Source organism: Solea solea, chromosome 2 (genome assembly GCF_958295425.1).
Source record: "Solea solea chromosome 2, fSolSol10.1, whole genome shotgun sequence".
In the NCBI taxonomy this organism is placed as follows: domain Eukaryota; kingdom Metazoa; phylum Chordata; class Actinopteri; order Pleuronectiformes; family Soleidae; genus Solea; species Solea solea.
This window is the reverse complement of record NC_081135.1, coordinates 25747509-25762485: the sequence shown is the minus strand read 5'-3', so window position 1 is coordinate 25762485 and position 14977 is coordinate 25747509. Positions and strand designations below refer to the sequence as shown.

Here is a 14977-nt window from a genome sequence, read left to right as displayed (position 1 = left end):
TTTTTTCTTTTCTTTTTTTTACCTTGATGTGTAACAAAATAGGAATCAAACAACCACTCACTCTGACACTCACTTCTATGGTCAATGTAGAGTGTAAATATGCGACATGTTAAAAGTATTTTAAATGTAAAACTAAAGCTTTTTTGAAAACTATACTGAAGTGTTTTGTATTTCCATAGCTCACATCTATTTCACATTGACAGTCACTTGAACTGACATAACTGTTTTCATGAACTAGATGTAACATTTTCATTCCATCACATGTATGCAGCGTAAACTATTTGTGCTATTTGCTTTTCTTAATAATGATAATAATAACAATAATAATAATAATAATATCATCAATATGAGATACTAAGTCATAGTATCTCATACTTACAAGATGCTATCTCATTATTAATAATATAATATAATTATATTATTAATAGTGAGATAGTATTATATTATTAACAATGAGACAGTGTAATTGTATAAATAAAATTGAGATTATATCTCATTATTATGACTTAGTGTCTCGACTTAACATCTCATAACTATGAGATACTAAGTCATCATTTCGAAATAGGATAACATTATTACTTCATTATCATTATATATTTAATTATTAGATACACAATTAGGACTTAGTATCTCATAATAATGACTTAGTATGCATTCTTTTTTCTATGTGGCCGAAACGGGCTTGCACGTGATAATAATAATAGTAATAATAATAATAATACTTTGATTTATTTCTTTTTATTCATTTGCTTTCATGTTTAAGTCGTGCACACCATGCACTTCCTTTAGCATCTGTGTCCACCACATGGGAGGAGTCACCGTTTAAAGTCGCTGCTGCCGCTGCTCACACTTGTCTGTAGTCAGCTAACGTTGATTAATTCGCTGTCGATAAAAATGAGCGATAAAAACAAAGACCGGGTACGTATGATCTTTGTCCAGACTTTATCCGTCACGGTTGTTTTTTTTTAAGCTAAAATATGTTGCGTGTTGCCTAATGCTGGTAAGCTAACTTTAGCTAGCTGGCTAGCTCCACCCCGCGTTTCGTATCAGATTATTATGTATTAATCACATGTGCGTCTATCTATGATATCCTTATGATAATTATACTTCAATAAAGTGTATATATATGTATTATGAATGTGTGTTCCGGGTAGTTGTACAATAAACCTTATCGTGTGCTAACAATTTTAGCTAGGTAGTTCGCGGTAGCTTTTTCGTTGTTAGCCGTGTAGCTAGGCGTTAGGGCCTAATGTGAGTATACAAGCGTAGATAAAATAAGTTTATACAATTAAGCAGCTAAAGCAGTTATTAAGAAACTAACTCATGGACAGGTACATAGTCAGAATGCAGGATTGTAACTTGATTACCCTCCTGAATTTTAGGCAAGGTTATTTTTTGCTACGCCGTTACATAATGTTCTAAAAAAAAAAAAGCAGCCGGACTTGTTAAACATGTTGGATATTCAGGCTCTGGATATCTACGGTCTGTGTTTGTTTCTGAGCCTCGATTCCTCAAAGATAACTGCTCAACCATTTTAAATAATTGTATTTAACTGTGTCCAGAAATTACATATGGTATATCGATGGGGAGATGTTAATATGTTTGCTAACGCTAATATTAGTCTTTCACTACGGTTTCTGTTATTGTGAGCGTGGCAATTTGTGTCTAACAATAACAAAGTTTAACATTTTAACAATTAAAAGTGATAGGCTGCCTCAAGATTTTTGCACACCCATTTGCAGGCTTCAACTAATTATTTTCGATGTGTGTTATAAAACAATTTAATTCCTTTTACCCTATTAAGTCTGTTTTAATAATAAAAATGTGGTTCCTTTGCTGTACATAACAGAGAAATATAAAACGGGATATCTTCAGTTTACATACAAAACAAAACACCATCTGTTTGTGGTTTCACAACCACTGAAATTGTATAGACCAAACAACTAGTAGATTTATTAAGAAATTAATTCCTGATCGTGAAAAATTTATCAGTTGCAGCCCTCTCATTCAGGCTTTAATTTGCATTGCATTTTCTCTCCTGAATTCTAGAAACATCTTAATGCAGTTAGTAGTGAGTTAAATGTTTTTTCAGGGTACTGACCAGTATGTCCAGAGATCATTTTGTTAGTATATTCAGTGAATTTGAAAAATCTCTCCACACTTCTATGCTCCATATATTGCCCTGTACTGTGGTTTAGCGAGATTTGAATGAAATTTATTTTTACGTCATTGAAATTTTTCTCTGTATGCAGTTGTTGTCACATGCCCAATAAGAAATATACAGAAGGGTCAGATTTGGCTAAGTCTGGAAGGAGGGTAGGGCTGCAACCATCAACTACTAAAATAATCGCCAACTATCTTGATAATCAATTAATCTGTTGGTGTTAGAATTAAGTGTTCTGAATTTTTTTCCCCAGCTTGAATATTTTTGCACCATATATCAAATAAATCGTTTAAACTGAATCATTTTAGTCTGTTGCCAAAATAAGAGATTTGAGAATTGTAATTTCAGGGTTCAACGTTTTATGGCCCAAACAAACAAATAATTATGAAATAACCGTTGGTTGCAACTTGCAGCTCAAGAGGAGATGAACAGTGTATTTGGACTTTGTCTTTAAATTTTTTCTTCTGTCACATGATTGTATTGCCTTATGGGAAAACCTCACATGTTGTTATTTAGTTTATATCAATTAATGAATGAATTAGTTTATCCAAGGATGCAATTAATTAAAAGCAAATGAGTGACAGCAAAAATCTTGAGGTGGGTTGGGCTCATTTTAAAGCCAACAATTAACATAATAGTCTGTTTAGCAGTCATTCACATTCAGTGGTTTGAAGTGTACTATTGATGTCTTAAAAGTCACAACTTTTGTGCATGTGTATTAAAACAATTTATATACTGCAGAGGAGAAGAAAGAAATGTGATCATGTAATCCTTGTTTTGTTCTAATCTGTGATTGATAGTTGTACTTGTTTCTTTCGGTTTTCCTGATGTGCAGACACCTAGTTGTCACACAACCAAAATTTAAACAATTGGATCAACATGTGTTCACATGCTCACCTTTTCAGTTTTGCGTAATATTCACATAAATGCATCTTCTTATACTGACTTCGCTTCTTACTTTACGTGGCTGATCAGACATAGCAGTGAATGAAGAACCACTGAAAGTGAAATAATTTGTATATCATATGCAAGATTATAATAACATATGAATCGTTCAATGAGGTTGCAGTTTTAATTGTAGTCTTCATCCTTTTCTTTTTCATAAAGGTTAAGGTTGGACCAAGAAAAAGCAGAAGTCTCATGTCCACTTTAATTTCAATAATATGAAGTTCAGATGTGTGAAGCACAATTATTGAATGCATGCAAAAGCATGGCGAGGGAAGAAGTATGGGCTGTATATGAGATGGGGGAAGTAAGAAGAAATAAGACATTTGAAGAAAGAAGAATAATGTGAAGTAATGAAGTTAAAGAAATGAAGTTAAGGAAGTAATCTGCATAAGACCACTGTGCCAAGTAATTTTCTTGTCTGTTTGTCAATTGCCTTTTGCATGTTTTTCTATTAAATACAACACACAGATTCAATCCTTGTAACTTTGTTATTTATCATGTTGACAATTTATTTACTCAAATTAATGTTAGAATTGTAATTTTTTAATATTTGCACAAGCACACAAATAGCATTAACCTGCTTTCCTACTTCACAATTATGAATTCTGCCATATTATGTAATCCTATCAGAATATTCTTGATCATACATAAATTTCTCAGTTTGTCCTTGCATTGATACTGATAAGATGTTTGCGTGCGTGTGTGTGTGATCCATTTAGGAGTCTCGCTCTGCCTCCAGGAGCGCCAGTCCACCAGGCTCAGGAAAGTCTGCGAGCCGCTCCCCAGCTCGGTCACCAGCCTCAAAGGAAGGCTCCCGCCACCGCCGCTCCAAATCTCGGTCTCAGTCCAGGTCAAAATCTAGGTAATTGTGTTTTTCTGTAATTACAGCAGCAAAAAACTCTATAATGAAGATGTTTGACTGTAAATACTTGGATTTAAATAGCCATATATCATTGTGGAAGTGTCATTTTTTTTTAATCTATGTTTCAGGTCCAATTCCCATCGTGGATCGCGCAAACACTACAGCCGATCCCGGTCTCGCTCCAGGTCCCATCATCGGCGATCTCGTAGTAGTAGGTCCTACAGTGGAGAGCGCCGGAGCAGGAGTCATAGCCACTCACCCATGTCCAATCGCCGCAGACATATAGGAAATCGGGTAAGTGCTCAATGGCTCCTCTTTTATAAACCTCATTCCTGTTGAAAATGTGAATCCGTCCATTTTAGTTAACACTGTCATGTAATTGTTCAGCAGTTTGATATTTGTTTTTTTTTTAATTGATGACCGTATGAATTGTTAATTGTACAAAAATGTTGATCTTTTTAAAACTAGACTAATCCAGATCCAAACGCCTGCCTGGGAGTGTTTGGCCTCAGCCTGTACACCACAGAGAGGGATCTGAGGGAGGTCTTCTCTAAATATGGCCCCCTGGCAGATGTCAGCATCGTGTATGACCAGCAATCGAGACGCTCCAGGGGCTTTGCCTTCGTTTACTTTGAGAATACAAATGACGCTGGAGAGGTAAGATATTAATAGGCAAATGCCTCTGCCAAACCTGTTCCTGAAATATTTTGTGGGTCGTCATCATCATCCTCCACTTATCCGGGGCCGGGTCGCGGGGGCAGCAGTTTCAGCATTTTGTGGGTTTCTAATCTTAATTTTGTCTGCTGCCAGGCAAAGGAGCGAGCCAATGGCATGGAGTTGGACGGTCGTAGGATCAGAGTAGACTTCTCCATCACAAAGAGACCTCACACCCCAACTCCTGGAATCTACATGGGACGACCCACATAGTAAGCCATCTGCATGTTTCATTCACATAACCACACATGCTCTTCCAGTATGCTATATTTTAGCTATAATTCATCCAAAACAAAATATCAGGGTTTACCATGTTTAAAGGAAACTTTGTGTCCATGATGGATAAGAAATTAACCTAGTTGGATATATGTGTAACGCGTTTGTTTAAAAAATGTTTTTCCAGAATTTATGAAAAGAGAAAAATTAATCAAATATAATTAAGTTTTTGATTGTAGACTTGTGATCAATCCTGTCATTAAGGATTTGAGACTCATGACTTACATTCTACATAATAATGCCTGAACCTCAGTCATATCTGAGAGAATCATACCCTACAGTTGCAGTTAAGGAGACATTTTGTTTACCTGCTCAGTCAGGATATTATTAGCAGATGCTCAGTCTGTAATGTAACTAATTATTTTCTGTATCTGTATAGTGGTGGTGGTGGTGGCAGCGGTGGCGGCGGCGGCGGTGGTGGTGGCGGCGGCGGAGGAGGTGGTGGTCCGAGTGGTCCTCGACATTCACGCGACTATGACCGCGGGTATGATCGTGGGTACGATCGTGGATACGACAGAGGTGGCTATGAGCGCTATGATGACAGGGACTACCACAGGTCCTACAGGTGATGTAGACCTCCAAATTATCATTGTGTTTTATTATTTTTTTTAAATGTCTCCTTTGTTTGATTGCTCATTGTGTGAACTGGCGTGTTTGCTCTATAATAACGTAGGATCTCGGCCTCACCTGTGCCTTGAAATATTCTGTGTTGTGACAATTTTAATTTGGTTCGGTTTCAGAAGGCGATCTCCATCTCCGTACTACAGAGGTGCTTACAGGTCTCGATCCAGATCACGGTCTTATTCTCCTCGTGAGTCTCCCTCATAAATTATCAAATGCTTTTTCTGATCACGATTCAAGAGGTTGCAGTGGGTTGAGGTTTATTCTGATGACTGTTTTGTTTCACAGGTCGTTATTAAACGTTGGTGGCAAGCAGAAAGCCCTCCTCTTTCCAACGATGGACAGGAAACGTTTGCGTGACATACAGTTTTTTCTTAGGGTTATCCTCTTTTTCTGTTTGCAAATACACATGACCAGTAAATGTAAACTGACCCGAGCTGTCCCCTTATGTTTTTAATTTTGAATGTGTAGGAAATACCTGTCATAAATGTTTTGATTTTTTTTTTTTATATACAACTTGTGTGAAATTCAATCTTAGAACAGATTAAAAGCAGGATCTGTTTTTTTCACTTTGACTTCTGTCTGTTCTTTACCACACTTCAACACTGGGTCTCAATACATGTCCTGCTGTGAGCCTGTTGTTAAAGGAAAGTATGCATCTTACCATATTGTGTAACATGGTTTTGCAGAATTGCACTTGTTGGAAACCACTTGTTAATATAGATTTTTCTTTTCTTTTTCATAATTTGTCCAACTAATATAACAGAAAGCTAGAAAAGCATATTCCCATAGATCAAAGTTGTTATATCAGGATGTTATACAGCTATTATCTCACTTTAATTAACTAAGAATATCCTGGTCAATATCAAAACCAGAAAGGAACTCTTATCCATGACTAAACATAGCTGAGAAAATCAAGTTCACCATGTACAGTGTTTATTCATCATGTGGTGTAGGAACTGAAGTGCAACAGCGACCCCTGCTGAGCACAGAGGAGTCCAGTCTTCTCCAGCATCTGTAATATACAGCGCAGCACAAGCATTTTCCCCCAAATTTTTGGCTTCTTATTTCTCTGAAGTTGCCCATTCTGGCTCGTAGTGAGGGGAAAAAAATAGATTGTAAGTGTAAAGTAAAAGCAGGTTGCATTGTTTAAGGGTTACTTCACAAAAAATACATTTCCCCTATTTAGAGCTGAAATAGATCGCCACCTTAACCCATTAGAAAGGAAGTGATTTAATTAACAGGTGCAGTGTATAAAATTTGGGTGAAATTATTTTCATTTGACAGAAATAATAATAAAAAAAAACAAGTATGCAATTATCCAATTGTATGAATTGTTTTTTCATTACCTGTCAATTAGCCTTTTATTCATATCAGGTGCCAGGTCGGCTGTGGAGGTTCTCCGATACACTTGCAAGGAAAAGTTGAGGTGAGTGATACTTGGTTGCAACTTGCAACTTTTCACAGATAAATGCTGTGTTTTAAGGGGAATAGTCATATTATTGCATTTGCAGGAAAACAAATGCCACTGAATATGAGCAATTTGGCTCGTATTTTGTGGAGGAAGCAAAAGAAAGTGAGTACAGACGGGAAAAACTATTAGTCGATCGTTTCCAACGTTTCTGTGGGACAAGATAACAAGATGATTAATTGTAACATAACAGTTGTAGTACCAAGTTTCATCTCAGCGGGTATAAAAACTGGAAAACAAGACACAAGTATACTGAGTTCCTTTTAATATTTCTTGCTAGGTTGTTTCTTTTGCATGACCCCATTTCAACAGGTTTTTAAAAAAGGCTATTTTGACTTTGGAAAAACCATAAGCCAATTTCTTTCCCCCCTCTTTAACCATGTACTGTGTGCTTGCATTGTTATCACATCCCTTTCAGTCCTGCTCCATTTTCCTTTCTCAGTGGAAATCATATTTGGGTGGCTGCATGATTTGACAGCACACTGACCTAAATGGGGACACGTAACAGGAAAGGATGTAAACAAGTACTGAGTGTCTTGTGACTCTTTTTTTCCCCCCATGTTGTGTTGATCTTCTAATGAAGGAAGGGGGCTAAAAAAAGTTCAATTTAATTTATTTAGTAGACGTATGCAGGAAAATGTAACGTGTAAGAGATTTATAGGATTCAGTGCAGTATGTGAGTCGTGAATGAATGATGAATCGATGAATTTGTTTATTTGGTAATTATGTTAGTCTGCTCATAATATGGGAAACTATATTTGTCCGTTTCAGATACCTGTGATCCACTGTCATAATATATATTGTAATGCACACGTGTGAATGGTACACTTTTGCATAACATTGTCGAAATTGCACTTATTTTTTAAGTTGTTCATAATAGGTTTTGTAAAAATGATAATTCATTAAATGTAAAACACGGGAAAAATTGGAGATCTTGTTGTTTATAGGTTATCATGCTACGATTTTACTGGTCTGGCCCACTTGAGATCAAATTGTGTTGTATATGACCTTTAACAGACTAAAAAGGACAGGCTGGTAACTGCACGTGGACACATTTTTAGTAAGAATGAGCTTTCAGGTTTCACTTTCTGTCTTATTTTAAACCCCTTTTTTTATGTTGTGCAGCCAAATGCTGCAGGATCATAATTACTATCTCAGATGTTTTTTTGTTATTATTATTATAATAATAAGAGTATGATACCTCAAACAGGCTGCTCTCTCCCTCCTCCCACTCCATATTTCTGTTTCTGTCCATAAGTAAAAACTGTGACAAGACTAGATTTTCTACCAATGTTATTATTATTTGCTAGAATACAGTAGTCTAACTTACCTCGTGCCTCATGTCTTTAAGCCCATCCTTCAGCTGAATGTGCCCAGTGATCACCATCATCATGCCATCATGCTCAGACTCTGGTGCACTTTGTTCGCAGCACTGAGCCCAAATGCACCTCCAAACATTTTTTTCTTTCTTGTGATTTTAAGGGAGATTTTATTAAGAGGCGGTGCTTGTTGGCTCCAGAGTAGCGTCGTAACGACACTCCCCCCTAGTCCTTGTTAAAAGAGTTTGACCAGGGCCAGAGTTGGTGCTGGGGGGTCGCCTATAGCTTGGTAATTTCCTGGGGGGGTCATAGTTGCATTTTTTTTAATCTCAGCTGATTTTCCTTTTTTTTTTAAATTTCTATTTAATTTTCTTTTTTTTATTATTTTATCTTTTTTTTTCTACTCCTCCTCTGAATATCGCACACTCTAAAGATCTGACAACACTTGGAGACTTTTTTCCTTCCAGAACATGAACAAACTATATGTTGGGAATTTAAGTCCTTCGGTCACTGTCGAGGACTTGAAGCAGCTCTTTGGGGAGAGAACGCTGCCTGTTCCCGAGCAGGTCTTACTGAAATCCGGCTATGCTTTTGTGGACTTCCCCGATCAGAACTCGGCCATAAAGGCTATAGAGACTCTTTCTGGTAAGTGTGGATTTTTTTGATAAGTGATGCTGTTTTTTTGTGACAAGGGGGGGTGGGGGGACATTCATAGCCGAAATGCAAGATCGGATAATAAAAACACACACACACACAAATACAGTCACCCGTGTCGTCCTCAAATGTGAAATATTAAATCACCCTCTTGTGTTTTGCTCTGTACAGTGTGTGCTGTGTTTTTTGCGATCACATCCGTGTGCCATAAGAGTTTTACATGAACGCTCTCAGTCATCGCACGCTCCACCAAAAAAAAAAACCTGGACAAATTATCGATCGCGGGACAAACTCGGGGCTTTGGTGCCTAAAGAAAACACGAGCCCGTCGTAACACAAACTAACGCGCACAATAACGTATATATCGTGGACAAACCCGACAGTTGCGGGGCACTACTTTGCAATCAAGCAATCTGCTGGAATGTATGGGATGGTCTGATGGTTCGGGTAGGCATAATTATTTTTCACTTATTTTTTATCTTGATTTTATTAAAGCGAGCACGGCGACGCGAGCGCGGAAAACTTGTCAGATCCGTGTTCCTCTGGTGTCTGGGCATGTTTTTACGAGGTGTCGTGGAGGTGGGTCACGGGGGTCCGGAGGAAAGGGCTAATAAACAGGTAGCTGAGTGGGGGACGAGGTGAGTGAGTGAGACGCTAATTCCGTGCTGCGCCAGGCCACTCACTCATAATAGTAACGAAAAAAAACCCCCGTGTTTCAAGCTTCGCCCGTGGGGTGCTTTCACGTTCAGAGTCAACACGGAGAATTAACTCCAGCTAGAATAGAGGAGAAGAAAGAGTGCGCGTCATTCCTACTTTCAAACCATCTTCTTTCATGTTGAATTCTTTGCTGAGAGAAAGAGAAAATACCCCACTGCACTGTGTGTGTGTGTGTGTGTATGTGTGTGTGAGGGCTGTGGGAGTGGAAAGCATGGCTGCCCATTTCCCCACACACTATATAAGCTTATCAGGCTGTATTTTGGCGCCGATTTCCACCATTATAAGTCCCCAAACCCCCACAATGCTTATGTATACATATAGTTTTTACGCATGCCGCCGCGCGTGCGTGCGTGTAGCGTACCCTTGTCTTTTTCCAGGGGCTGACTGTGGTTTGAATGGGGGACGCACCTACTTGGTGAAGTGATTCAAAAGTGTTGCTGTTGTGTTGTGTTTAGGTCTACTTACCAGCACTGCTTTGTAAGTGTCATGACGCACCATATAACCTTACACTATCCCGTTTCCCTTCCATTACAGGTAAAGCCGAGTTACACGGAAAGGTGATAGAGGTAGACTACTCTGTTCCCAAAAAACTGAGGTAGGTAGGCCTTGAATCTGACACATATACACAGTGTCGTCCGCTCGCCCTTCTTTCCATACCGTGCCCCTGCATGGTTTAGACGGTGACCTGTATGCTTCCGCTGTAAAATATAGCACGCAGAGCTCCCTCTCCTTCCAGGCTTCTTTCTCTGCGTGACTGACACCATGGCGCTGTTGTTGTTGTTGTGTTGCCTTTGTTGTTTAATTTGTGTGCAAATAGTGCAAGTGGAATTGCTTGGGTAGTGGCGCAAAAGGAAGAAACAAAGAACCACTTTAGACACTAACACATCCGCATAACACACACTGTAGACACACGGTGGCTGCTGCTGCTGCTGTTGCTGCCATATCGCGTGATCTGCAGCCAGAGAGGCCTATCCCCACTGTACAACACACACACACACAAATGTCCTCTTAATTGAATTCCACATACTCTTTTAAAGGCTCCTCTGCATATGTAAATGGTTTCCTCTAAGTCCATGTAGGCGTTTAAGTTTCCTTATTGACTGTAACACTGCAATGCACGATGACATGCATACCAATCAGCTGAGCCGCTCCCTGCTTTCTATAAGTGTGTGTGTGTGTGTGCTGATGTATAGGCACACTCACTACACCGCGGCTCCATAGTGTTGTGTGCTTTTGTTTCAGTTTACAAACACACAAAAAATTAAAAAATAAATCCACGAGCTTTTAATTAGTTGTGAAATAATTCTAATTCAAACAGGCAGCGTTTTCTCCTGCGTAAATGCGCAATACAGGCACTTCTAGGTGCTAGATGGCGAGAGCCACACGCGTATAATATAGCTGCACCCCGTTCCCTGGAACAGTGCCCGTGGTTGTAAAGAAAAGACTACATTGCGTGACAAAAAGGTAAATATCCAAGCCCCTCGCGGAGGACCACGTGACCCATACGTTATGCATTTCCAGCAGCACAGTCCTCCCCCTCCAGTGCAGGCTACACTTCCCTGCACTTACAGCTCTCGCCTCTTACGCTGTGCCACGCTGTGGAAGGGGGGAAAAAAATAAAATGTGTATGTTTAAAATGTTGCCTGCTCGAGCTGCTGAGCTCCCCCTACGCTCTGTGGCTCGTTTTCAAAGCAGTTTGTCTACTGCAAAAGCGCAACATGGTGTCAAAGAAGCCTGCGCCACTCCCAACACTTCATGTGCACGTAGGCCAAGGCAATGCAAGAGCCTCATAATGGCTGCCATGATGATGGCCCCGCTGCACACTGCACGAAATCAGATGGAGCTAAATGTCCGCACATGTGCCCGTGCACGCGCGCGCGCGTGTGTGTGTGAGAGCCACTGCACCCGCGTGTGTTTTGTGAACAGGCCTTTAAAGTAAAATGTCCGTCACATCAGTATAGAGGTGTGTACACGAGGGCAGAGTAGCACGCGCAGGTGAGCTCAGTGTGGATGGAACTCGCTGTGGAGCGAAGTGGGCGAAAACACGTGAAGGCACAACTTGTCAAAAATTATTTTTAAATCACGACGATTTTAATTTTACATGTAATATTCTCAATGTTTTTTTTAAGGGGATTATATAAAGGTTTTTGTGTATTCCCCCCCTCCAATAATTTTAAAATTATTTCATAATTTAAATCTTAAAAGGCATCTTTCACACTTTAGAGTGCACTTGTCATAACCCAGAAAATGTTTAGAAAATGCAAATTCCTTTTTTGTAATATAGGTTTAATTATACATTTTTCTGAGAATAGAATAGAATTGCCTTTATTGTCATTGCACCAGCTACAGTTACAGCTTTCTGTGTATTTATACTTTAAAGTTTGCATCCTGTTCTCTATTTTAAAAGATTGCTTTTTTTAATCTGTTGTATTGTTTATATCTTGGTAATATTATGTGCAGTGTATGGTTGTTATGTTCAATTTCGTTGTACCTACAGTGTACAAAAATATTAACACGACATAAACAATACAACCGATGAAAAAAAAAAAGAAGCATTCTCTTAAAATAGAGAACAGGATGCAAACTTTAAAGTAAAAATACGTGACTGAATGTGTACAGAAAGCTGTAACTGTAGCTGGTGTGCAAAAAGAGGGACTGTTTCTTGGTACAGTGTGCAAGAGTGCAAATATGAATGTATATTTATATATAAATATTAATTTATATGAACGAGAAATACTATTTGTATTAAATACTCATACAATCTTAGACTAGAATCACATTTCCTTTGTTATTTATAAATCATGTATTTAAATACTTATCAAAAATAATTATCGCCGAGCTTTGATTAAAATGTTTTTAAGTGACTACAGTGAAATCATAGCGATGAGTTTTTGTTGACTTTGTTGTGTGAGTTCTGTGCGTGAGCTCAGTCTCAGGATCCTTCAGGCCTACTGGTTTTTCTTTGGTTCCTGGTGAAGCTGCTGTAGTTTGAGCTGCTGTTTGCTGTGTGCAGTGTTCCACGTGTGCTTTGTTGTGTAATGTCTTTTGTGTGCTAATGAGCAGAAAAGGATTAACAATCGACTTGTTTGATCTATTTTTAATGGCCAGAAAAAATAAAAAAGACTAATCGTGATTCAATGTAATAGCATTTTGGTTGTTTTTCTCTAAAAGACTGGGCCTTGTTAAACGTAACTTTGAGTAACGCATTAGCGCGGCCATTTAGAATTGCACTGGGTAGCACATGTTTAAAGTCGTATTTGTCATTTAATCTAAAAATAATGTCACGCACATTTATTTTAAAATTGTACATTTCAAACTGGTTCAGAGACACTAACTCAAATACAGTTTTAGTCATTTTAGTAAACAAGTAGATTTGTGGTTTAATTTGTAAAAACCCTTCAAACTTCTTGTCATGGAAATTACAGAATAATTATTTTCATATTATTCATTATTACCCCGACAAAGATTTAAACATTTAAAAGGGCCATTTTAATAAAAAAGAATGATTTGATGTATTAAATGGTGCTTTTATTATGAAAGTGAACTTATAGAGATTTGGCACTGAGACAAATGCGATTTGAAATGAACTGAATAATTTAATGTGAGCATGTGACAACCTTCAATTATAAATCTGTCCTATAATTGTTGATTTTAATTTTGTCACAAGGTCACAAAAACAATAGGCTGTTATGGATTAAATTATCATTACAGAAAAGGCAATATTCATATACAATAGCTATGATTATCACTTGCTGTTTATTACCCATTTCTTTATTCATATAAGTATATCATCTAAAATATGAGGAAGTAAGGAAAGGAAAGTGTTTTTTTTTCTAAAAAACACAAGTATCATTCTTGCATTTTGCTCGGTTATTAATGTTTTTACTGGTGGCTCAGAAAACAACACATTTCTTCCCTTTTCATCCTCATCAAGTTCCCTTGTTAAACATACTCTCTGACAAAGTGTCTGCTCATGCAAATAATAAGGAAACACAGTGTGCCTTGGCGTTAATTGATATTGGTACGATATGAATAATATGAAACATTGTTTGACTATAAAAGAGGTGGCGATGGAGGGTTTGGACAAAGTGACCTGTGTCAGCTCTTCTTGTGGATATGACCAGCATTTGCTTTTTAATATTAAGATGTATGTAAAGAAAATATAGTTGTGGGCTGAATACAATTAAAGCTGCATACTGGACAGACTTGCTTGTTTAGCACTTGATTGATAAAAACCCTCCTCTCCTCTCCCAGTCATCTCTCTACACCTGTGACTTAACCTGGGGTGAAAACAGTCGTCAAATAGGAAGTACATAGCAGGCGGTGAAAGTTGAGCTTCGTCTCAAAATCAACTCTATTAAGCTTTTATCGCAATAAACGCAAATGAAACCGTTTGCAGCTTAATGCTGTTTGCTGTGGGCAAATTGATTACAAGACCCTTCTCTTACAAACCAAGACAGGGGTGTAAACATCTGCATTGCACCACACTGATGCACATGTGTGTGTTGGGTTGTCAGTGCACACGGAGTCAAAACAACGAAATATGATAGCCATCAGTTGATCCACTCTGAATCCATTAATACTCCCCAGTTGATCCTGGGTGACGGGGGGGAAGTTCTCCAGTTCAGGCTCAGGTTTTGTTCGCAGCGATGGCAGAAGTCACTGCACTGCTGCCTTCGAAAGCCACATCCGCTGCGCCCTCCTCCTCTTCCTCCTCCTCCTCCTGACTCCTTCCATCGCTCCTCACCTGCCCGTGAGGAGGCATCACCGTGCAGAGGCGTCTGTTTCTGAACTTGTCTCTCTGCTGTGTTCATTTTCTGCCTTGATGAGCATGTTTCAGCATCTATTTAACTCACGATTGGTCAGTCTCAGGCTTCTGACTCATGAAGTGCAAAGAGAGCGAAGTTATCTCATGTTTTAGAGTAGTTTATCTTGGCTGAGGTCGTCTGGTGTGAAGATGATGTTCAAGAGGTGTGGGGAAAAAAAAAAAAAGCCAAATGAGATAATTCTTTGTTTGGACTTTAAGAAAGAATGGCTATTGTCTTGTTTTATGCCTTATCCCCGTTTTTCACAAAAGCAGTGGTAGTGTGTTAGTTTCTCATAACAGATTTCCTAGTGCAGCCGAGTACATAGCTTAAGGGAACGGGGAAATTAGATGTGATGTGAGAGAATTACAGATTCACCGTGTGTGTCTATCAGACTCGTGGGTTTGTTATTTAAGCCCCGAGAGCT

General features: G+C 38.6%; 2 protein-coding genes across 4 annotated transcripts in view; both read left to right on the top strand.

Moving 5' to 3' along the window:
* The first annotated feature begins 782 nt into the window (after positions 1-782).
* tra2b (transformer 2 beta homolog) lies at positions 783-6154 on the top strand. Of its 2 annotated transcripts, none has more exons than XM_058623062.1 (8): positions 783-918; positions 3832-3974; positions 4103-4268; positions 4443-4631; positions 4785-4900; positions 5344-5529; positions 5708-5775; positions 5874-6154. In XM_058623062.1, exons 1-8 carry the CDS (start codon positions 895-897, stop codon positions 5882-5884), a joined length of 903 nt encoding a protein of 300 aa, XP_058479045.1. In that variant the 5' UTR covers positions 783-894; the 3' UTR covers positions 5885-6154. The 2 variants fall into 2 exon arrangements, with proteins under 2 accessions (XP_058479045.1, XP_058479044.1); XM_058623061.1 differs by having other exon boundaries at positions 5705-5775.
* Positions 6155-8615: 2461 nt separating this feature from the next.
* Positions 8616-14977, top strand: part of igf2bp2a (insulin-like growth factor 2 mRNA binding protein 2a) — a 50060-nt gene continuing 43698 nt past the window's right edge. Inside the window, exons 1-2 of one of the 2 annotated variants that reach the window (XM_058622229.1) lie at positions 8616-9020; positions 10280-10340. In XM_058622229.1, coding sequence (XP_058478212.1) covers positions 8846-9020; positions 10280-10340 — 236 coding nt within the window. In that variant the 5' untranslated portion in view covers positions 8616-8845. Of the gene's footprint in view, positions 9021-9324; positions 9476-10279; positions 10341-14977 lie in introns of those variants that run through there. The other variant, XM_058622230.1, reaches the window with a different exon arrangement.

Excerpts from the sequence above, each read along its gene's own strand:
- tra2b (XM_058623061.1), top strand. The coding sequence starts at position 895 with ATGAGCGATAAAAACAAAGACCGG. Across the intron at positions 4,269-4,442 it reads GCAGACATATAGGAAATCGG|ACTAATCCAGATCCAAACGC; the intron begins GTAAGTGCTCAA and ends TTTTAAAACTAG. Across the intron at positions 4,632-4,784 it reads ATACAAATGACGCTGGAGAG|GCAAAGGAGCGAGCCAATGG; the intron begins GTAAGATATTAA and ends GTCTGCTGCCAG.